This window comes from Lissotriton helveticus, chromosome 11 (genome assembly GCF_964261635.1).
Source record: "Lissotriton helveticus chromosome 11, aLisHel1.1, whole genome shotgun sequence".
In the NCBI taxonomy this organism is placed as follows: Eukaryota; Metazoa; Chordata; class Amphibia; order Caudata; family Salamandridae; genus Lissotriton; species Lissotriton helveticus.
The window spans coordinates 648,753,953-648,779,435 of record NC_136072.1 but is presented as its reverse complement, the minus strand read 5'-3'; the positions used below and the strand labels follow the sequence as shown (position 1 = coordinate 648,779,435).

General features: G+C 46.1%; 1 protein-coding gene across 8 annotated transcripts in view; it reads right to left on the bottom strand.

Annotated features, from left to right (window-relative positions):
- The window catches only part of LOC144791723 (disintegrin and metalloproteinase domain-containing protein 9-like), a 2,314,109-nt gene that overhangs the window by 615,844 nt on the left and 1,672,782 nt on the right, over positions 1–25,483 (bottom strand). The window contains exon 17 of one of the 8 annotated variants that reach the window (XM_078666493.1): positions 5,413–5,526. The exons of the other annotated variants lie outside the window; for them this stretch is intronic. Coding sequence (XP_078522619.1) covers positions 5,494–5,526 — 33 coding nt within the window. The 3' untranslated portion in view covers positions 5,413–5,493. Of the gene's footprint in view, positions 1–5,412; positions 5,527–25,483 lie in introns of those variants that run through there. 8 annotated transcript variants of the gene reach the window in all.

Genomic DNA, 25,483 nt, shown 5'->3' with positions numbered 1-25,483 from the left:
TCGCGGTGTCCGGGCTGGCTCCTGGTGCGGCGTTGCGTGGGACAACTGCTCTCCCCTGGTAAGTACCGGCTCTCAATGTGCTCCGCCAGACAGTTTGTCGATATTGCCCCCCCCGCTCCACCGAGGGCTTCCTGATTTTATCCGCCCCTCCTGGCGCGTTAGTCACGCGTCAGGGAACGCGCCTCCGCCGCTAAGGCTGCCGGGACCTGAAGTCCCGGGGCGGCGGTGGCGTGCCTGGTGTTCGCGGTGTCCGGGCTGGCTCCTGGTGCGGCGTTGCGTGGGACAACTGCTCTCCCCTGGTAAGTACCGGCTCTCAATGTGCTCCGCCAGACAGTTTGTCGATATTGCTCCCCGCTCCAAACGTGGAGTCATCCGATGCCACCTACAGACGCGCAGGGGTACTGCTGAAAAATAATTCTCTGGATCCAGTCTGACGCATGTGGTTAATTCTAAGGTAAAGAATCTATGACTAATAGTCTCTTTCAGATATGGGGCACCAGATCCCTACAAGGAACACAAACCAGAGGGAGAGAAGAAAGGTCACTGGCCGAGGACATAGGCCCGGAAAAATGGATCAGGGTTGGGAGCGATGGAACTCTGCATATGAGTGCGGACTCTCTTTCGGCCATGGAGGCCGAGGGGGACACTGTCAATCCAGACAATGGCAAACCAACAAAATGGCCAAACGCATTGGTGGATGTGGTCCCGGAAACGCTGCTCGATCAGGAGGTGGATGCCGGGAGGAACAGGTGGCGTGGGCTGTGTAGGGGCTGCTGGGCGGGCTGGCTTTGGGGACACATCATCAATATGCAAGAGGGAATGCAAACAGCGCGAGCGTATAGCTGACATCTGGGATACGCTGGATAAGTATACCCTGACGTATTACCGCCAGCAGTTGCATGCTGAGGGTGCGAAGTCGGGTCGCTTGCTGGCTTGGATATTACGAAGGGAGCAGGCTCCCACTTTGACCACCACTTACAAAGTTGAGGGAGGGAGACTTGTCCACACCAGGACTGGCATTTTGGAAGTGTTACAGCAACATTTACAGTGGGTCTATACTGCATACCCTGGAGTAACAGCGGAAAGGTATGTCCCAATCATTGAGGGCTTGGTGCTTCCGCAACCTTTGCCTGATGGCACAGAGAAGCTCAACGCCAAAATCACTGTTGCAGAAGTGCAGGAGGCACTTCGAGCCATGCCAGGATCCAAGGCCCCTGGATCTGTTTCCCATGGCTTTTTTGCAGGCCTACTCAGATCAGTTTGTGCAACCCCTTCTACAGGTATATGAGGAGGTCATCGAGGTAGGGGCACTACCCCCCTCAATGCGCGTAGGTGACATTTTGGGCTCCTTAAGCCAGGGGGGAACAATCAGGATCCCTCAGCATACCGACCCCTTAAGATGATTAACTCAGATGTCAAAATATTATGCAGAGTCCTGGCTGCTAGACTGGCCGCTCATATGACTAACTTGGGACATGAGGATCAATGTGGGTTCATACCAACAAGTAATACGGGCATGAATATCAGGAGGTTATCCCACATCATGTATGAAGTACAAAAGAGACGAGGACCTAGCACTAGTTTCTATAGATTTGGAAAGGACCTTCGACGGATTGGGGGTATTTGTTGGAGGTGATTAGGGTGGCTGGATTTGGCCCGCATTTTAGCCGATTGGTGCAGATCCTATACCCGGCACCCAGCACTAGAGTCCGGTGGGACACAGCAGGTCAGGCGAGTGGAGGTTGGAGAGGGGGACATGACAGGGCTGCCCGCTTTCCCCACTACTGTTAGCCCTGGCAATAGAGCCCCATGCGATGTGGGTGCACAGGGACCTGGCCAGTTGGGGTATTAATGTTGGCGGGTCATCCCAGGTAATATCACTGTATGCAGATAAATCATTATTCTACGTCTCTTCTCCTCAGGAAGCGGTTCTCAGACTGCTATGGGTGCTGGAGGAGTTTGGCGGGTGCTCTGGCCTGAGCTTAAATAGGTTAAAATCGTTGGTATTTCCCTTGGCTCGTTTGGCTGGCCGCTGCATGGAGTCCCTCCCCCAATGGGCCTGAGATGGGAGACTGGGCACTTTAGGTACCTGGGCATACAGGTGGCGGGTGAGGGTTCACAAGTATTACAGCTCAATATTTATAAAATGATGGATGCATTAAGGGGCTCAGTCGGCTTTTGGAACACTTTTCCACTCTCCATAACGACAGGTTAGCGATAGCAAAAATTATGATACTGCCTCTTTGCCTCTATACGCTACAGATGGCGCTATGCCCCATACCTAGATGAATATGTAGGGCCCTGGACTCCATATTGATAAACCTCTACTGGGCGGGACGGAGCAGGAGAGTGGCGCTTGCCATTTTAAATCATATGTATGAGGGGGGTGGACTTAAGGCTCCCAGACTGGAGCTCTACTATTACGTAGCTCAACTCCAGTTTGCTGCTAGGTGGTTTGCTTGGGGGGATAACTGGGAGAATTGGCTCCTTCAGAATAGAGTACCAGCCACTGCCGGCTTTATTCATGGGAGGCACGGGTGCCTCCGATGCAGCATCATATGTGGCTAGGCAGACAGCATGCGTGTGGCAGTCATTTGTGGAGCAAATCCTAAGATATGCCCCGTCCCATCGGGAATCATCGGTATGGGATTTGGCGGTGGTCCAGAGAGTGATGGCTAACATGTCATTTCGGACATGGCGGGGGGGGGGGGTTAGAGGGCTAAATTGCTTGCTGATCTGTACATGGGCGAGAGCTTCATCACATTTGAACAGGCTTGTAGCGATTTTGGACTGGGGCAAGGACAATACCTACAGTATGATGCCTTAGCTAACATACTTAAAGAAATATGGCCACGTATCCTTTGATGCCTCAGCTTACACTGTTTCCTGCATTTGCCATGGGAATGTCCTGCGGTCAGTAACTTCTGGTCGGAGGTAGTGGAGCTGATAAGGGGCCATGTGAATACTAGAGTCCAATTAACAGCAAAACATTGCCTCCTAGGATTGATACGTAAAAGCAAAAATCAAAGCAAGATGGTGTATAGGCTACAGAAACTATTGCTGGTGCTGGCAAGGCGTTGAGTTGTAATTGTAAGGTTGGGGGCGCAGGCGCCGGAGATCTTGCCATGGATTCAGGATGTGTATGAATGGACATTAGCTGAGGAGGGTCACATGAAGAGGTGTCGCAGAGATGAGAAACTAGAGGGTGACTCAAGGCTTTGGCGGAAGCTCTATCATCACTTGTTGGTCAATAGTCCCCAGATAGGCTCACAAAGCGCCACAGCAGGGGGAAAATCTGCAAATCCTGATGGGGAGGGGGGGTACATTTTTTAAATGTTTAACTCCTAGTTACAGAGTTTGGAGAGGGGGGTACTGTGGATGGGCCAACGTCTTGAACCAATACCACTGTACTACATGTATATGTAATTCCTTTGCTGGCTACAGAGTGCACACTCATGGTTGTGTTCATGTAAAACTTTAAATAAAGTTTATAAAAAATAATTTAAAAAAACAGGCTGCAGTTCACTCACACAGCATGCTGAGGTAATGATGAGAACATAATTTAAAGGTAAGAAGCCGTAGAGGACCCCCGTGAAGCAGCTTGAATGCAGAGCACATCAAATATGTCAGGACCAGATTAAGGTCCCATTGGATCATTAGAAAGGGACAAGAGGGAGTGATGTGTTGCATAACTTCAAAGAATTGTGTCACAACCAGTGACTTAAACAATGAGGGCAGATCTGGCAACTGTGAGAAGGCCCAAGGAGTCAAAAGATAATCCTTAAGTCCACCCAAAGCAACGCCTTGCGTGGCAGGAGACCGAACAAACAAGAAAACGTCAAGATACCTTGGCCTGAAGGGGGTAAATCTGGCATGTGCCACACCCAACTTTAGGCATAAACAGTTTTTGTTGGAGGATGCATGGCTGCCAAGAAGACATCAACCACGTTTGCTGGAAGGTTGAAGGTGTTCAGCTGTTACCGCTCAATTTACAAGCATGTGGGTGGAGACTGCAAAGGCCACTGTGCGGCAACAGGTCCTCCTGGAGGGGCAGCCTGATCAGAGGACATATGCTCAAGCACTCGTAAGACCCAAGGGAAGCACAGCGAACGGAAAATGCTCCTGTCCCAAAATGAACCACAGGTAGCGGCAACGGGCCGTTGTAACAGGTATATGGAAATAGTTGTCCTGCATGTCCAACACCACCACCCAGTCTCCAGCATTGAGGGCAGACAAGATCTAGGCCAGGGTGAGCAATCTGAATTACACCTTCTGGAATGAGGCACTGATAGGGCACTGTGTAAAAAGAAAGCATCAATAAGAAGGAGCCAGATGTAGTTGGAACCAAAGGTTTATTCCTTGAAAAGATCCCATCCATCAATCCCCTCCAGCTGTCAGCAGGATCTTCTCTCAATTGACCCTATGACATTCCCTTTGACATCATGTCATTCTATTCCCATGGCAACAGAAGCATTAACCAAGATGTCACACATATCCCTTCTTCACAAAGATAACCCCAACAATATCGCAACAAGAACACAAAAAATAACCGAGAATAACAGAAAAGTAGTAGCTAGTATTAAAATACATTTCATACAGAAAAGTTTCAAATCACAATTCGCATGTTGCTGAGGCACAAGTATAGGAAATGACACCAGGCCACCAACCAACCCTGCCACCCCTCAAAAACGTAATTAATTCACATATTCACTCAAATACGCAAGTGGTGTGGTTTCCCTCACAGATCTACAAGAGACCTACCTGCAGAACCAAGTCCCACAGTACTTTTGCAGGTGCCATCAACAACACCTTTCTCTGGAGGCCCCTTACTTAACAGCCCACCCTGGATTATAGCATCTCTGAGTACAACAACTATGTTTAAATTTCATATGCGATTGTCACTGGTTTCGACAGCGCTGTTGAAAACTTTGATCACCTTCATGGGTTCTAAAAACCCTGCAGAACATACTCTCATACACGGTTCCTTAACCAGAACCCAGTTTCCCCCCTTGACTTCCGTTCTTTCAATACACTTTCTTAAATCAAAATGCTCCTTACGAGCTTCAATTTTCCTTGCCTCTGTCAACCTCTAATCACACCTCTCTTTACCTCCATCACAACCTGCTTGCATAACATTGACCTATGTTGGTGCTACTAGAGTGTTGGCTCGCCTCCCCCTGAATAATTGAAAAGGAGCTTTCTTAGTAGCAGCATGGGGAGACATCCTGTACACCTCCACTTTCTTGATGATTTCTTTCCTCCAGTCTAAGCGGCGTGCTTGGCAATGTCTATGGTTTCCTTCAGCACACATGTTCCACCATGCCATTGGTTTCTGGGTGATATAGTGAGCATTTCCTATGCCTAATCCCATGCTCACCCAAAAACTGTACCTTCTCTCTAGAAACCAACTGTACCTTATTATCTGTATGGATGATGTCAGGAATCCCCTCTCTTTCAAAATGCTCTTCCAAAAATCTTCTCTCATGTTTAGTTTCAATACCAAGTGTGATAGATATTTCCGGCCACCTGGAAAACAAATCAACAAGAACTATAATATACAAATCACTCACTGAAGTGTGAATAGGTCCCACTATATCCAGGTCAACTTCTTTCCATGGACCATTAGGGCGCTCTCTTACTACCATGGGTTGCACTTTGGGCTTGGCCACCTTCTCACTCAACACGCATTGAACACAATCTCTGATGATCCTTTCCACATGTATATCCATCCCTGGCCACCAGTATGCCAACCTGAGTCTCTCCTTCGTTTTGGACATCCCTTGATGACCTACATGTGCTAAGCTGATAAGTTCCTCCCTGAGGGATACCGGGTGAACTAATCTTTTGCCTCTGAACAAAAACCCTGTTGCTCTGACAACTCATCCCTAACATGCCAAAACATTTTAGATTCCTCATCTCCTTTAGGTTTGATCCTCCAACCTCTCTTCACCCACTCCATTACTCTAGCAATTCCTTGATCAGAGGCAAGAGCCTCACACCCCTTTTCCTCATATCAAAATTCTCCAATAATTTAATGGGTGGTGAACCACTGGGATCGAACATCTCCCAGAGGTCTCTATGATGGCACCAACTCAGTATGCTGTGTGCTTTCAACAACGCTGTTACCCTTTTGCGAAATATACATTAGTAAACCTCCCCTTGTATTCAACAAGACCCCAAAAATACCCAAATAACTTGATGGGCTCACCCCCATATACACAAGGTCTTATGTCAGGTTGAAATACTTTGGTTTTCTCTTTAATCTTCTTTAAGTAGAAGTCTTTCGAAACTATGGTGATTTTCACTCCAGAAACAAATAAACTTTGGGTGTTTCTTCTTCCACCATTACCTCATCAACAAAACTATTACCACTACCAGCATTCTCTGTGAGGAGTAAAATTATCTCTCCACACTCCATATCAGCACCCCCCTCACTTGAACACCTGCTGTTATCATTTCCCTCATTCAATCTCCCTTTGAATGCCTTGACTTTGCAGACAAATGCAAAGCGTCCTCTCCTTCTACAATTACTACAAGTAACTTTGCTCGCTGGACATTGTTTGTCATTGGCCAAATATCCTAATCTTCCACAACGGAAACAATTAACTTGAAAATTGTAAGTCTTTTTGATTTTATCATCACCTCCCTTCTTTTTATCTTGTACTTTTTGTGTCCTTTTAACAACTTGAACCGTCCATCTTGTCCCCTTCCTTTTTATAACTTCAACACACTTCATGCAATGCTCAATTCTTTTAGAAATGAGAAGTACATCCTCTAGAGAAGGTTAATCTTTTTGTCAGAGTTCTTCTCTCACACGTTCTATGTTGCGACCCAACATAAATTGATCTCTTATTCTTACATCAACTAATGTGCCAAATTTACACGTCGAGGCTAATTTTCTCAAACATGTCATGTAATTCTCAATAGTTTCTCCCTCTATAATTGATTTCTGTAACCAAAATGATACTGTTCATAGATGGTGCTGACTTTAGGTAAATAAGGTTGGTCTAATTTTGCAATTCAAATTTCATACCCATTTAAGTCCCCAACATGAATATAAGGCAAATGATCAAATACCTCCTGTCCTTCCGACCCTAAATAATGTAAAAGTAATGCTGTATTTCTTTCAGCACTTAGTGAAGATCCACACACCCTGGAATATCTTTCAAAAACCTTACACCATTTCTGCCATTAAATGGGTGGATCACTTGGCGATGCAAAAATAAAATGGTGGCGCAGGTACATGCTGCTTATCGTGTTTTTAGGAGATAAGTTCCAATACAAAAATAAAAAAAATAAAAAAACTGAAACACCTACAGAATATGCAGGACGAACCCCCACATCTTAAACACAAATTACAGTGGTTCAAATGTCATACATGCCAACAAAACTTGCTAAGAATGTTATACCTAAACAGCCAATAGTTGAGATACACACATGCAATAAATTAGAGTTTGCGTAAATAAGGTGTCAAACGATAAAATGCATCACTGATATTGACGTTGTAGCGTCCATCAGGTTACAATAGCAACAGCTGGTAAAGTTAGAGAAAAAATTCCCTCCAACTGAAATAATTAACTATCAAAGCAATAATGAACCCATAAAGAACAATGTTGCATAGAAACGAGTTGAAGTAGACAAGTGTGCGCGTCACTGAAACGCAGCAACACGCATGAGGAGACTTGAAGCTTGATGACTTGCACTAAAACAATGTGCATGTCAATGAAACAGAACAACAATGGAAGTTTGCTGTAAGGCTAGTGTGTGTCACTGACATCAGAGACACGCAGCCGAAGAATGGCTATTTTAATCATCCAAACAGGCCTTTCAAAATGGACGCTATGTTGCATGATGAAGTAGAACGTCCTTGCTCTCCTGACAGGAAATGGAGATGCAGAACGTTCGGGATGGAGACAGCTGAAGACACCCAGGCAAGAGACATGTAGAACAATCCTTCTCCAGCACGGGATGTCCTCTGGTGGGTCAGCGCGTTTCCGCTCACAAGCTGTAGCAACAGAACAGAATCCTCCAAACAGGTATTTTGAATGCCACAGCACCGCACACCACCAACGTAATCTAGAGATAGTCACCCAGGTATTAAACAGATTCCTTAATAATAAAAACAGTACCATGGAGGAGTATTTGGGTGAAGTATTCTCCCGAGTAGGGGGGGCGGAGCTAGCTCGCAACCAAGATGGCTGCTTGAGCCGAGAGCTCCCCCGTCACACTAAACAATCCGACATAAATCCTGTGAGCTGCACAATTATCTGCGGTCCTAAGAGCTCGGACCGGGCCCTACGTTTGCTGCCGACCACAATCGCAAAAGGTGCGGATTTCTCACCTCCCCCCTTCTCGCCGCCCGGGCCGCGGGAGCCTCGTGTGCTGGTAGCGGTGAGAGCAGCGGGGCTACGTCGGCCCCTGTGGATTGCGGATCTGATTCGGCCGCTGGCCTGGTGGTCCGGTGGAGGCCCTAGGATCGGAGAGGGGAGTGGAGCGCGTGATCCCCACCCCCACCCCCGAATACCGCTGGATTACCCGACTGGGGCACCCGAAGAGCCGGCGGTCTCCCGCGTGAGGCTGGGCGCGGTCCCAACGGGGCCTGAGGAGCGGCTCACTGCACGGCCCGGCCCCCGGGTCGCAGGCGCCGTCATAGAGGCAGCGGGCTGGAGCAATTGGGGATGAAGTAAGGAGCAGAGTGGGGCCCGAGTGACGGCGGAGCCTCGAAGGCGGGTTTAATTTGAATCGACCCGAGAAGGGCTTTCTGGTTCCCTTCCCCCGGCAGTGATCAGCGGTGGAGGTGCCCCCCGGAGGTGAGGAGTATCGGCTAGGATTGCTGCCCTGGAGAAGTGATTAAGAGGTGCAGGGCGCAATATTTCTATAACGGTGGCTGGGCATTAATCGGGCCCAGGGACCATGGGAGGGTTCAGCTAATCCTCACTGCCAGCTGGAGCGTCTGGAGGTGCCGCTACTAGGCGTCCAGTTTAATAGGAAGCCTACATAGTGATTACCTTGCGCACGGTGCCAGGCACTTTACACCACGAGTACAGGGTCTGCCCTGGGCCCTGCTCCTCTGCCGCGGTGATCTACGTTGAGGGGACTCAACTGGGTGGAGAGCAAGGGGATTGACTCCGGGCGGATTTGAGAGCACGGAGAATCCCATAACAGAGTTTGGTGACGCGGGCGTCCTGATAGTTGCCCTGGCGGTACGCATGTCTGCTTATCCTGCAGAAGGGTGGTGATCGGCTCAGGAGAACCGCGATGACCACACCGGACGCTACGAGTGGCAGTACTTGCGGATTGAGTCCTGCCTAAGGGAAAGCTGCCTCTGTACGGAGAGACTTACCACGTGGTGGGTGTCGTGGCGACGCCCGCAGAGACTGCCGGCTGTGCTGCACTGCCCCCAGTAAGGAGTCACACGGCGACATCACGATGGGTCGGGTTGACAGGAATCAATCTAAGCTTTCGTTTGATCCTAAGAGACCAAAACCTAGCAAGACTACACTGGAGGGAGGGCCCAGTGAGTCAGAGCCGACTGAAGTCCACAGCAGGATATTCGCGGCCTATTGATTGCCATGGAGACGAGCTTGCAGGGAGGGATCGCCTCCGTGGGAACTAAGTTGGACGCGCTCACCTACAGAATGGATCTCATGGCAGAGAGGCTCGATAAACATGCGGAACGCATCGACATGTCCGAACGACGCCTGACCGACGTGGTGGAGGCGCATACCACCCTGGATACAGAGCACAAACAGCTGGGCAGGGTTCTCCAGATCTTACAGATCAAGACAGAGGACTTGGAGGCCCGCTCGCGGAGGTGCAATCTCCACATCACTGGACTTCCAGAAACCACCCAAACCGGGAATATGGAGCTGTTCGTAGAAAAACTTTTGAAGACCTTGCTAGGGGACACGGCTTTCTCTGGAATGTTCGTGGTCAAGAGGGCTCACCGGTCCCTGGGCCCGAGGCCGAAGCCTGGAGCACCTCCCCGGCCTATAATTGCGAAGCTGTTAAAACTACAGGGACCGGGATGTTGCGTTCAAACTGGCAAGAGAGAAACAACGGCTACAATATGAGGGGTCTACGATTTCATTGTTCCCGGATTTTACGGCTAGAGTTCGGGAAGCGAGACGTCAGTTTATACCAATGAAGAGGCAACTCCGTGATATGGGGACTGACTACGCGGTGCTGTACCCCGCAAATCTGCGGATCAACCATCAAGGGAGGTCCATGATTTTTAAAGACCCTAAGGCACTCCAGAAGGCCCTTAGGGAATGGCGCAAGGAACAACGGTCTTCCCCGGACAGAACGCTGTTGGATGAGGCAGCGGGAGGTGCCATGGATGAACAGGACTAGACCCGGCTCACGACTTCAAATGGCGGAGTATCTGTTTTGACTGTTGGGAGACCCTGGGCAATAACACAGATGATGTGTGGAATATACTGGCCTTTGTGAGACCTATCCCCGCGGCTGTCCTTACATAGCTCGGTGATGCGGGCGGAGAAGCTACTGAGGGGGGAGGGGGGGGGAGACTTGACTTGATATTCAGTGGGTTACTGATTTGATACTCATGTTGCATCAAAGTTATGATGTGCTATCACCTCGTGGGTGGCGCTATATACAATTGTATTACTCGTGAGTTCCTGAGGGTGGCGGGGGCAATGGGATGAGGGGGGTTGAAGTTACTGCAGAACCCGAAGCACTATAGGAGTGTTCAAGGGTAGGCACGGGTTAAGGTTGATACATGTTTAGGAGTGTGGCCCACAATTCCTACTTGCAGTGAGGCGGGGGGAAAGTAATTACCGGACAAAGAAACAAATTGTGTCTTTTCTGCCACCTACTTCCACCCCAGTTTGAATTACACTACTCTAATTCTTTTGTTTGTAATTTCTGAGGGATGTGGTGGGAAGGGTTCTGGGCACTGTGGGGGAGGTTGGGTTTCCGCAGCCAAGTTGGGGTTGAGCAGGCGTGGGAGGCTACTGGGGAGGGGAGGTAGCAACGACTCCATGACACATTTGAGGGAGGGGGGACTGTGTTGTTTTTCTTGGTTTTTGTTGGCTTTCTAGCACAGATGAGACAGGGCATGATGCGACTACATATGTACACTGCACCTCACCAGGGTTCATTTACATGCTGATAACCCTGCGATGACACCACCTAGGGAGCCCCTAGATTCACTGGTACTGTTGACTTGGAACATTAGAGGTCTTAACGATCACCGGAAGGGTAGGAAGGTCCTACGCTACCTCTCCAGGCACAGAGTTGATGTTGCGCTTTTGCAGGAGACCCACCTTCACCCGGACAGCCCTATACTACGTACCAGAGTATTTTTGGGTAATGTTCACTCTGCGGGTTTCACCTCGCATGCTAGGGGTATACTGGCGTGGGTTAACCCGAAGGCCTCATTGACACTGACGCCTCTGGAGAGGGACAGGGAAGGATGTTACACTATCTCTAAATGCCGTGGGAAAGGCCTGGAGAATTGTATATTGAATACTTATGGCCCTAACTACGATCACCCTGCCTTCTATACCGCTTTGACGGCTAAAGTTCAGGCACACTCATGGGGTTCTGACCTTTGGTGGGGTGATTTTAATATGACAAGACAACCCAGTATCGACAGATCGGACTGCTCTGATAGACGCGCCTCGGCCAGGGTGCTAGAGACGTCAATGACACGACTGGACTTGTGCGACTTACGGAGACACCAAAATCTAACTCAGGGAGGCTACACTCATTACTCTGCACCACATAACATACATACTAGGATTTACTACTGGCTGGCCTCCACTCACTTAAATGACAATGTTCGAGCTTGCACGATATTGCTACACACTTACTCGGATCACTCACCACTAATGTTGACTATTGCCACACCCAAGAGGCAAATCCCCCCGTTTGCGTGGCACTTTCCACCTTATTCCCTATTGGACAACTCCTTTAAGGAGGAACTAGCCACGTCCATTGAGTCGTTTTTTGACACAAATGTGGGAACGGTTGACTCATTTCAAACAGTCTGGGAAGCCTTTAAGGCGTATATCAGAGGGATCGTCATCTCAAAACACGCGGGGGTGCTCAAATCGATTTGGGGTCGACTGGAGATCTTGGAGAAAAAACGTAAAGAGCTAGAGGCCCGACGCCTAACAGACCAAAGTGACGCTCTCATGCAAGAACTAGCTCAGGCACTGCGTGAATATCACGAGGAGGCGGATTCTGAAGTAAAACACCTGGGAAAATACGCCACGGCTAGAACTTATGGAGAGGGGGAGCGCACAGGGACGGTCCTTGCGCAGTAAGCCAGACAGCGCAGGAACAGAATGGTGATACCGGACATTAGGGCTTCACCGATGGACCCGCCACTTCCTGAGGATCAGGTGGCGGAAAGGTTCCGTGAGTACTACGCGTCTTTGTATGCCTCCCGAGGTCCCGCCCCAGAGGAACGCATCCTAGATTACCTTACCCACATTGAACTGCCGTGGTTATCCAACCTGCACCGGGAATTTTTAGTGCGACCGATCGAACGGGAAGAAGTCGTCTGGGCGGTGTCACCTATGAGGGCAGGGAGCGCGCCGGGTAGTGATGGCCTAACCGTCGCCTTTTATAAGGCTTTTTCAGACCTACTGGTGCCGCAGTTACTCACGCTGTTTGAGGACATAGACGACTCCGGAGTAATGCCGCCCACTATGCGCGAGGCAATACTGGTTGCCATACTTAAACCGGGGAAGCCTCCGAAAGAGTATGCCTCATACAGACCCTTGTCGCTACTGAATGTTGATGCAAAGATATTTGCCAAGTTGATAGCTAATCGCCTTAGTCCCTTGGTTACCTTGATGGTTGCACCAGACCAGGCAGGTTTCGTACCCAGCCGCAATCTCACCTATAACCTTAGGACAGTGTTCGCTGCCCTGCAGCATACGCGCCCTGAGGTCCCCGCAGTGGAAGTCTTTTTAGACATGGAAAAGGCCTTCGACTCTGTCGAGTGGCCTTTCATGAGACAGGTTCTAAGCCGAATGGGGGTGGGGACGCTATTTCTTCAACTTTTGGCGACGCTGTACTCTGGTCTCACGGCTCGCATCCGGATTGGAACTTTGATTACCGACCCTATACAAATCAGCAGGGGCACGAGAAAGGGCTGCCCCCTATCCCCCATACTTTACGCTCTCACTGACGAGCCTCTCGCATGCGCTCAGGTGAATACCACGGGCATAGGGGCATACGATTCCCTACCTACAGCCTCATTGTATCCACGTACGCGGACGATACCCTTTTATGTTTTCGGGACCCGGAAGCACACCATTCCATTCAGGTATCAACGTGAACTGCAATAAATCTATTATTTCCACTAACGCCGGCCACGAAGAGGGTGGTCCCGGAATACCCACTTCAATGGACCATAGATGCGGTGCGATACCTAGGGATTCAGAGGTCGTGCTGAGGGAGAACTACGGGGTTGCCATCTCCAAACTGGAAGATGACATTGAAAGGTGGATCGCTCTACCATTGTCACTGATGGAGCGGGTTTCCCTCATGAAAATGATGGTACTGCCCCGTTTCCTATTCCTGTTTACTAACATACCAATGGTGTTGTCCAAATAATTTTTTCAGCAGCTACACTTGTTGATGATCTATCTGGCCTGGGCGGGGAAACAGCCGAGGGTGGCTTGGAAAATACTCATTCGACCGTACTCGGCGGATGGCCTGAGCGCCCCTGACCTGGAACTTTATTACAGGGCGGCACAAAGCTTGCATGCCTATCACTGGATTCACGGCCCAGCAGAGATCCCACATATACGCATAGAAACTATTGTCGCTGACCCTGTCCCTCTGCCCACGTTACTGTCTCTGCCCCGAGACCGTCGCACCGGTATCTTACACTCGCTAAATACGGTCACACACGCGTGGCACCATATGATGGATGTCCAAGCTTGCAGTTTGTTATATGCCCCGGTGACTCCACTCGCTTGGTTTTCCTGGCTCGCTCCATGTCGGGGAAAAAGGGGTGATAGCCGCGTTGAGAACATTAGATATACACAATATGGGGGATCTCTTTGCGGAAGGCACTGCAGGCTCCTGGGCTGAGATCGAGTCGGACGGAGAATCCCATTTGCTGCTATAGCGTTTCCAGTTTCATAGGGTGCGACATGCGCTCAAGGACCTCTTGGGGGAGGACATGGCGGAACCCCCGGAGGTTATGGCCTTAACCTATATTTTTAAAGCCAAGTCCCCTGCTAAATTGGTATCCAATTTGTACCGTATAGCCCTCTTGGAAAGGAATGCAGAATATGATAAACCACGCTTGGAATGGCAGAGAAACTTAGCAGTAATCAGCTCATAGACGAGTTCATATGATGTTGAGATCTTCCCTTCACAGTAGTCCATACATCCTCTGTCGCCAGTGTAACAAGGAGGCACTCATTAATAAGAATGAGCCAGAGGTAGATGGAAACTAAGGTTTATTCCTTGGAAAGATCCCATCGACCAATCCCTTCCAGCTGTTAGCAGGATCTCCTCTCAACTGACCCTTTGACATTCCCTTTGACATCATGCCATACTACTCCCAAAGGCAACAGGAGCATTAACCAAGATGCCACACACTGGTTTAGAACATACCGGTGAGGAAAAAAGCAAAGGTAAGATCTATCCCCTGCAAACAATCTGTAGGGCACACCTGTCCAATGTGATCAGCTGCCACCTCCATTAAGAACCAGTGGATTCTGCCTCTCGCCGGGCAGCTGTGCCCCTGTAAGGGCACGCTAAAGAGATCTGGCAGGTGGGCCATAGGGAGGGGGTAAGACTGGCCAGCACGTTCACCTTGGCTGCAGGGGTGGGTGTTGGGGGCACCTCAGCCACTATTGCAAAACTGCTGTGTTCCCTTTGGGGGCTGGACAGGCTGACGGGAGGGATGCCTCAGTCAAAGCCACAAAAGGAGCAATGGAACCACTGCCATTAGCAAGTTGGCCCTGCTCTTCTCAAAATGCTCGAGAGCAAAATTAGCTTTGCCCCCAGAGCATGTCTGTCTAGGAAGATTGGACATCTTCAGAGAATCCAGTTGATTGCATATACACATGGCAGCGAATGGCAACACTGGTACCTATAACCCACCAATTGGAATCAGTGGTGTCCAAGCCACAATGAATCATGAACTTGGCAGCATCACAACCATTTTGAATCACCAGAGAGAGCACAGGTTGAAGGTCTTCGTAAACACTATGGAGGACTTACACCACCAAAGCCCAAATAGCATGAGAACAGCGTCCAATCAAACAGCTGGTATTAAAAGACATGAGGGCCAAGCTGGTAGAGGAAAAGACACGTTTGCTGAATGGTTCCACTTGCTTAGATTCCCTATTAGGGGGAGAAGTAGGAAATGTGTTTAAATTAGAGATGCTGGTGGAAGCTTGCCCCACTAGGCTGTCTTCCGAGGGCTTCTATGACATAAATGTTGGTTTGCCTGGAGCAGGGCAATGGCGCCCACTAGGTCCAAGCACAGCTTGGCCTAAGCCCCCAAAAAGGTATCTGTAGAGTCTGATTGAAAGGAGGAAAGGAAGAGGGGCTCCAAAGATGTCTGCCCTGATTGAAGGACCTCAGTCAAGACATTTGTCTTAACCTCCACGGCGGAGAACTGGAGGTCAAGAACCTCGACCACCCTCGGCATTACCATGGCATAGAATGCCGATTCCTCGGTGGCTGATCCAGTGGAAAACACAAAGGTACCTGTCTCCTGAGAGATATTGAGGCCTCTAGAGTCCTGTAAGTCCTTGTACCAATTGTCATCCTGGCATGGCTGAGCCAACTCATCACCTGGGCCACATTATTATCCAAATCTGTCCCTAAAAGGGACTGCAACATTTCTGCCTTCCCTGCAGCAAATCAAATGGGGGAAGTGGTGCCTCAGTTTGATTCAGGTGAATGTGACAGACGCATCGTGCATGGAAAGAAGAAGTCGTTCGTGTACACCGCAGTGTGCCTCGTCCCATTAAAATACGCCGGCGTGAGCACAAGAGAAAAAACTTACACAACCAGCCTGAGCCTCTGATAAAGAATGCTGAGAGTCAGGCAGTTCACATAGAAAATAGGACGCCAAAATTAATCCACAATTGGACGTCGCGGACATTTCAACTTCCTCTAAACTCTGAAGAGCGAGAGATTATGGTCCTGATGAGAACTCTCAATTGACGCGAGTTTGAAATGCGTAGACTTTTAAAAAGAGCCAAAAACCAAAAAGTGATAGGAACCAGTAAATCATAGTTTTTGTTAAAAATACAAAAAACAGTCATTGGCTTTTGTTGTGAATACTTTGATTGCAGCACGTATCTAACCATTGATGTATCTTTGTTTTGTCTGTTTTTGTGAAAATTCTCGTATTGGTATGATTGAGGGATGACTGATGTTTGAATGAAGAAATGTTAGGAATGTATCATTGTAAATAGGAAGGTTTTTTTGATAATAAGAATGTGATTTCTGTTGTGTACATAAGGTTTTATAGCTTACGTAAAAATTTGATAAAGTATATGATCAAATATAAGAGCAATTCATAAAATAAGAAGCAAATAAAATAATTGGAATTCAATCCAACAAACATATCGTTTCTATCGTATGTTGTGACCCAAAAAGATGTCAGGTTAACTTGTTAGCGGCACGTGCATTTATTTTGTTTTTATCAGTTTGATTCAGTCACAACGTCAGTCGAGGTTGGACTTTTGTTGACTTGGCATCGAAGAGAACTATTGGGACCACCTACTCTGGCAGGGGTGAATTCCGCAACAATTTTGACATGCCAGGGGCCAGCACGGGTTGTGGTGTTGGAAGTGGGGTCGGAACAGAATTAGAAGCGGTCCAGCTGGCACCAAGGGTTAAACCCCGCTCCCTTGGGGTGTCCCAGGTGGAAGGCTTTTCACTCAAGCCAGAGGGAGTTGGCAGGGATCCACAGAGCCGCCTTATGGATGCAATGAACTTTTCAATCTGATACAGCGAGGCTGAAGGACCAGGAAACACGGGTCTGTCGGAACCAGCTGTGGGATAAGCTCTGAAGTCGACCGATTTCAGAAGCAAGATTGAGAAGGGTGGTGCCGCACCCGTGTGTGCTCTGTTGAATGTAAGTGGCACAAGGAAGCAGAAATCACGCTTCGATATCTTGCACACTGAAGAACATTTTTTGAGGTAAGGTCTCAGAGAGATACGAGACAGCTCAGGATCAACGTCTAAAAGTGTGGATAGAAAAGAAATTGTGTCACCACACTGGAGTGGTGCCATTATAGGCTGTGCACCTCATTTCCGGAACGGTATCAGTGCGAAGTCGCCCGGCACCACCTTCCATGCACAGATGTACTGCTGAAATGTTTAGAGATCCATTGAGACACCTGAGGAACCTTCAAGGGGAGCAATCTGTGGCTAGAACTGTCTATCAGAATTTTTTTTTTATTTAGACCATGGTCTTTAAAATATTAATTCCTAAACGTGATCACACATACAAAGTTAAAAGAATCATTTCCACTAAAACCAATTAAAAAACTTTCATATAAGTTAAAACCACTAAAATTCTACCCAGGGCACATTTCACATCTAAGTACTGTATATGATGAAAAACGTTATTGCCTCCTCTCAACCCCATAGCCTATATTTAATAAGCACTAATTATAGTAGCCAATGCCTTAGTTCTAAAAAATATGAACAATATTAGACCTGTCAGCTTTATGGTGGTCTTCCCCCCAATGTTTGCCTCTCTCCTCTTATTTTTGCTGTTCTTGCTTTTGCCCGCTTAAGACTCGGCGTACTTTACCACTGCCAACGAGTACTAAAGTGCATATGCTCGCTCCTTAAAACATGATATCAATGATGAGTTATCCCCAGTCAGCCTACGACATTTAGTTGTAGGCCCCTAGTAAAGTGGTGCTACATGTAACCCAGGGTTGCCAAATTAAATACTTCTAGAGGGCCGCAGCACTGGTTGTGCCACCCACTTATGTAGCCCTTTTAAACATGTGTCAGGTAGGCTATTGTGGCCTGTGTGTGCAGTTTTAAATGTTGATCTAGCAAAATAAACCTTTGGACAAAACCTAAACCTTTACCCCATGGTAGGCACTGGACAGTCCAGGTGCAGTGTATTTAAAAAGTTGGTCATGTACCTTTAAGTTTTACATGTCCAGTATATTTAAAAAGTTGGTCATGTACCCTTAAGTTTTACATGTCCAGGTACTGAAAAATCTTAAATTCATGTTTTCAATGTTGCAAGGCCTACATTTCCCATAGGCTAACATTGGAGTTACCTTATAACATTTAATAAGTTATAATTTCCAAATCAGAGCAGGTAACCAGTTCATGTTTGGTGTCTTTGGAATTGTAATGAAAAATACTCTCTAATGGTAAAATCAGATTTTACATTACATTCTTCAAAATACCACTTTTAGAAAGTTGCCATTTTTCTTCCATTTCCTGCCTGTAGCCAGTCTTTGGGTGACATTACTGGGTGTAGCTGACTGGTGGGCTTTGTGTATTCCTCCTTGACAGTCACACACAATAGAGAGCTTAGATGTGGCTGGATGGGTCATCACTGGTAGGGTGGGAGGGAGAAGCTGGGCACACGAATACTTACACTGAAATAGGCTGCATCCTGCCACCACACAAAGGGCAACAGACCTCCTGTAGTTAGTCTGCAGCCAAGGCAGGGAAAGCAGAAAGCCTGCACACTTTAAAAAGAATGAATTTCTAGAAGCTTCTCCCACGTTTCAGAGGGAGGGCACCAGATATTGGACAACACACACCATCTCTTCAGAACATGGGACCTCTGGATACTCTGCTAGGAAGAAGGACTGCTGTGCTGCTGAAAGGACTGCTACTCTGATGAACTGCTTCCCAGTTGTGCTGACCTGCTGCCCTCGTACCTGGGTGAGAAGGACTGGACCAGCATCTGTTGAACCGGAGCCCCGAAAGTGACTCCAGGGCTAGTTGGCTGGCCTCCTGACTTGAGCCTCAGTGACAGAAGGCTCCAACAACCTTGAACCGAGCACCTGAAAACTGCCATCTGTGAGTCCTATCCTGCCAGCCCAACTGTGGACCCAGCAGGACTGACGTATCTCCTCTGCTGTGTGGCATAAACTGGGCCAGAACCAAAGCATCGCCTCTGCTGTATGGGTTCTCCCAATGCAAAGTTCTTCGCTTCGACCTCACAGACCACATCGGAACCATCGCCTGTCCAAAGTTTTCCCTGATGCAGGCACTGGCATTGCACATCTCTCATAGACGGCAGCCTCAACAGCGACGCAGGTTGTCACATTACAGCTCAACAGCTCCTCAGAATCAACGCATCGCTGACTGCACAAAGCATCATCGACATCAGACTTATCACAAGCCCCATGATCCTCGACGATTATGCAGGACCTCGCATCACAATTCTTCGGAACCAATGCAGCTCCTCGGCACAGGACCTCACAATGCTCCACAACCAGGACATAAGGTACTCTGTTCAGAATTGGGTCCCTGTAGCCAGCCTGTGCTGCATCGCGGTTGGCCTGAACCTGTGACTTTTTCCCAGTCAGCGCAAAGAGATTTCCACAGTTGACGCTTTCTGATTTTTAATGCTACTTTCACTTAAATATTTAAACCTGCATATCTCAGTTCTACAGACTGGATTTATGTTGCTTTGGTCTTGTTTTATTTATTAAAGAATACTCTAATTTTCGAAACTGATGTGGGATCCTTTTGTTGTGCGTTTTCACAGTGTTACTGTTTGTAGTGTTGCACAAATACTTTACACATTGCTTCTAAGTAACGCCAACTACTCTGTACCAAGCTACCAGGGAGTTGAGCACAGGTTAATTTAGGGTTTGCTTGTGACTTTTCCCTGACAGAGATTGTGGTTTCTGCTTAGTAGGGTTTCATCCCCCTCAACCAGTAACCCATTTTTTTACACAGAATCACACATGATATGCACAGGTGAAGAGCATGTCCTGAGGCCACAGTTGCAATTCCCATACTTATCTAGGAATGTTTTCAAACAACTGCATTGGGCATAAGGAGGATTTAATCCAATTCTAAATTTTATGAAAGCATCCCGCATTGCTGGATTGGGTAATTCCACGAGCTATGGGAACACTGTTGAGGTTTGCCAAGATGCCCTCAATAGCACAGTAGAAATCTTCTTGGTCAAATAATTAAATCTGATAATAATCATTACAATATACAAGGTATGACTTAATACAAATCAATCTTTTTAACCCATATTTCTCAGGCAAAGTGACTAACTCACGTTGTGAGCCCACTTGTTCCTCCCTAGTAGTTTATGACAAAACTACAGGTACAATTTTTTCACACTTAACATTTAGATTCAAAACACAGGTGTGGATGCGTAGGTAAATCCATGTGAAACTCAAGGAACATGGCCTTAATGCAAAGTAACACAATGGAGCACATAGTACAGCTAAGAGGCACTTAGGAATAGGGTCCAAGGCAAACATCTGTGGTGTTTGATATTAAATGAAACATTAGACATTGGGTTGGTTTTACATAACATATGTCAAGACTTTTAAGTGCTTTAATACATATAACCCTACACCAATATGGTTTTTGCATGGATTTTCTTCATTTTTCCATTCTACGGTGTGGTAAATAAGTAGAATGACGCAGATCGAGGTAACAGGATTTATTCCAAATGAAAGTACAGCTTAACATCCACAAGAGAGCAACCAGGTAACACAACCAGTCGCCTTGTTGACCGCCGCTCTAATCCCCCAACATTCCCATGACCTATCACAATTCTAACATCTACATTCTATAATCTAGAATACTACAATACTACACACCTCCCCCTTTTGAAAAGAAAAAAAAACACACAAAAAATATATAAAGAAAATAAACATAGAAGATAAATTAAAAACTGACAAAGTCCTTGAGCTTAATAGGAGCATGCTTAACATGTGAACTTTTCCTAGTAACATCAATTTCTTGATCAATATTAGAGTCATCAACATTACCAAGATTAGTATTGTGACCAACAGGAACAATTTCATTGTCAACATTCTTTTGAGGTTACAAGTAATCAAAAGCTTCATGAAAACCTGATAAACCAGGGATATCATCAACATACATCAGAAGAAAATCTTGAAAGATTGACTTTAACAGGTTGTAACTTTGAGTTAGTTAGTGGAGAATCATTAGATGCCTGTAAATTACAAACAGATATTCGTCTAAAATGCCAAATCTTTCCACCCTCCGCTCTAACTCCTTTACTAAATATCTCTGTAATTTTTACAGGATCAGGCCATTTAGCTTGTCTTCGGTTGACCTGTCCACCAAACTTCACACAAACCAAATGACCCACTTTTAATCTAGATACATTGGACTCTCTTTTATTGTTATTCTGTATCATTTTCTCATGATAATTTTTTACTCGTACTCTAACCTCATTGAAATCTGTTTTTGAATCATAAGCATTCTTGGTTTTCAGCCTCCACGGCATAAGCTTGGATCCAGGTTTCCTGCCACGTAACATTTCAAAAGGGGAGAGACCAGTAACAGAATTAGGAGAAGTACGATATGTTAATAAAGTGGCTTGCAAAGCTTTGCTCCATTTCAGTCCACTTCTAATAGCCAATTGACAGGATTCTTTCACTACTCTATTGAACCTCTCAGTTTGACCGAGGGAAATAACTAGAAACTCTTTTATGTACAATATTACAACCCAAAATAAAAGATTCAAACTCCTTGCTCACAAATTGTGGCTCATTGTCGGAAATAATTTCTTCAGGTAAACCCTCTCTAGCGAAAACTTCCTCCAAAAATTTAATTACATTCCCTGCACAAACTTTTTCCACAATCTTTAATTCGGGCCATTTCGAATACAATAATCAATCAAGACTAACACAAATAATTCCTTGCCTGATTGGTAATTAAAAGGTCCAATGATGTCAATGCCTAATTTTCTCCAAGGCCCTTTGACAAATTCAATGTGGGTAACTCCAACAGACAGTGCTTTAGCAGATTTATCACTTAGAGAACATGGGGATTCCTGAACCACCTGTCCACCATGCCATCTAACCCTGGCCACCAATAAAACTCCCTAATTCTTCTCTTCGTTGTAGACATTCCCAAGTGACCTTCGTGGGCCAACTTGCAAATGAGTTCTCTAAGATTCTTGGGAGGAATAATGTTGTCAGATCTCATTACAATACTATGATTCAACATAAGCTCATCCTTCACTTTCCAAAATGAGGCCAATTCGCCACTCAATTTCCTTTCTTCAGGCCATCCTTTTTTCAAAAACACTTGGACTTCCTTCAAGATGCCATCATGTTACATCGCTTCAGACCATTTAGACTCAGAAATATGATTGGAGATTTCTTCTCCGAAAATTAGTTTGACATCATCCATAGTAAACGCTACATCACATTCTTCACTGACGGAAGAATCAACAACATCCTTAACCCCTTCGCTGCTAGGCCTTTTCCCTTCCTGTGCTAAGCCTTTTTTTGGCTATTTGGTGTATTGCGCGCTTAGGCCCCTGTAACTTTTTGACCACATAAGGTATCCACACCAATTTTGCGTCCTTTTCTTCCAACGTCATGGGGATTCTAAAGGTAACCAGGGTTTGTGGATTCCCTTGGAGGGGTCCCAGAAATTAAGCAAAATACAGTAACATTTTTGTTTTTTTCCGAAAAATAGGAAAAAAGGGCTGTAAATGAAAGCCTCTGGGTTTTTCCCTCCAAATGTTATCCAAAAAGAGTTTGTAGGGCTCAAATCACCATTTTGCCAGCTTTTAGGGAATGACAGTCTTTTGCCACAGAACCAACATTTTTCACACAGTTTTGGCAGTTTTCTGGGACATAGCCTAGTTTTGCTATTTTTAGTGCTTCCAACCTCCTTCCAGTTAATGGTACAAATGAGTATGAAAGCATTAATGGATATTGGAAAGCTATACATTTTAGAAAAGTAGACAACATTCTGAATTCAGAAAGGGGTCATTTGTCTAAATGCATGAAGGTTTCTTTATAGAAACTAACAGTTAAATATTAGAATTTTTTTTAATTAGTTGAAAAAAACAGCCTTTTGTGTCAACGTTTTCACCTGTAACTTCTTATAATTATGACAGCTGATTGAAAGCAATATACTGTTACATTTGCTGGACCTTCCTGGTTGTGGGGATATATAAGACTTGTAGGTTCACCAAGAACCCGACGAACCCAGAGCCAAAAACTGAGCAGCAACTTGCAATGGTATTTTATTATGTACCGGGTTTAGAGCAATTATTCTATGAAAATGTATACATGGAAAAATCGGTATGAAAGACACCTATGTATTTTAGAAATGGGTACAAATAATAGAGTTTAGATACAGTACATATTTGCACATTTTCAAAATTGGGAATACTCATACTAGCATGAGGATTATAGGTCATTTTTCAAAATGACTGCTTTTTTACACAATGTCTTTCATTTGGAAGGGAGAAATGCATGAAAACTCAATAGGTAATAACAGTTGATTTACAAATCTGAATTACCCTATGTCTCCCGAGAAAAATGGTACCTCACTTGTGTGGGTCGGCCTTATGCCCGCGACCGGAAATGGCGCAAAACTGAACGTGGGTTCACCTCAATTTTCGCAGTGAAAAATGACCCTTTTTTGGCATAGTGCCTAGCTGTAGTTTTTGTACCCTAGCTCAGCCGGCACCTAGGGAAACCTAGCAAACCTATACATTTTTGAAAAGTAGACACCCTAGGAAATCCAGGATGGGGTGACTTGACTGCCTCCCACCAGGTTATGTTACCCAGAATCCCTTGCAAACCTAAACAATTTACAAAAAAAACACATTTTTTCCACATTTCTGTGGTGGAAAGTTCTGGAATCTGCGTGGATCCACAAATTCCCTCCCACCCTGCGTTCCCCAAAGTCTTCAGAGAAAAATAGTACCCCACTTGTGTGGGTCGGCTTAGTGCCTGCGACAGGAAGCGGCGCAAAGCGCAACGTGGTCGCACCTCAATTTCCTTTCTTCAGGCCATGCTTTTTTCAAAAACACTTGGACTTCCTTCAAGATGCCATCATGTTCCATCGCTTCAGATTATTTAGACTCCGAAATTTGATTGGAGATTTGTTCTCCAAAAGTTAAATTGACATCATCCATAGTAAACGCTGCATCACATTCTTCACTGACGGAAGAATCGACAACAACCTTAATAGGCAAACGTAACATACAATCAGCATGAACGTTGGACCGACCAGGAACATAAATCACCTGACACCGAAACTCCTGCAATTTTTCTGCAATCCTTGCCAAACGCGCTGTAAGCATCCTGTCACCCCCAGCTGACAACATATTGACTAGAGGTTTATGGTCTGTCCTCAATGAAAATTTGGTACCCCATAAAAATTGGCGAAAATGTTGAGCCGCCCAAGTACATGAAAGTAATTCTTTTTCGATAGTGGAATATTTACATTCAGTTTCTCGGAGAGACCTAGAAGCATGAGACACCACATACTCACCTTCTTTGTCTTTTTGCATCAACACCGCACCAAGATCGACATTACTGGCATCCCCACAGACTATAAATTCTTTACCCACATTGAATGGTTTTAAAAATGGGGCATCTGAAATTTTGTTCTTTAAAAAATCAAAAGAGTCTTGTTGGTCTTTACCCCACAAAAATTTCACATTTTTCTTTAGCAAAATACATAATGGATGCACAATAGTCGAGTAATTTTAAACAAATTTGCCATAAAATTCAGTTAAACCTAAGAAGGACAAAAGTTGTTCTTTAGAAGTAGGAATAGGTGTATAGTAATGCTTTTTACGTGATTAACTTTTGGTTTGATTCCCTCTGAGGAGATTTCATGACCTAAATATTCTACCTTATTTTGTTTAAATTTGCATTTGGCAAATTTCAGCTTTAAACCTTTCATCTGGATTTTCTGTAGGACAGACTCTAAATTCTCATCATGTTCCACACAGTCACTACCAAATATTAAGATGTCTTCTTTTTTTTTTTTTTTTTTTCTTTTTTTTTTTTTTTGGTCCTCATCTCACCTGACAAGCCTCTGCGGGTCTTATGAAGCCGCCTTCGTTACTGGTCGCCCCTACGGCTTACCGCACTCGCTTGGGTCATCCGACCAGTCCCATTGTTTTGTATGGGACCCTGGTGTAATCATAAGACCAATGATGTTACAATAATCTTAAGTCCTTGCCCCAGCTCACCAAGGGGTGCCAGATATTCAAGATTTTATCTTCCGCTCCATCGTACTCTAGTCGCGCCATAGCAAATGCAGCTCTGAGCCATTCCTCCCTTTGCGGGGGTAGGGCATCCTTCCACCTCTTACACACTTCCCTTCTTGCCAGCAGTATCAAATTCAGTAATAGGCCCCTATCTTTCTGCGAAAGGTTCTGGCTGAGTTGACCATCGTCTCCAAAAAATACCAGTTGTATATTGATCTCAATGTTGGTATTAAATATGCCCAGTAAGTTGTCCCCTACCTCAGCCCAGTATCTTGTGAGTGCTGAGCA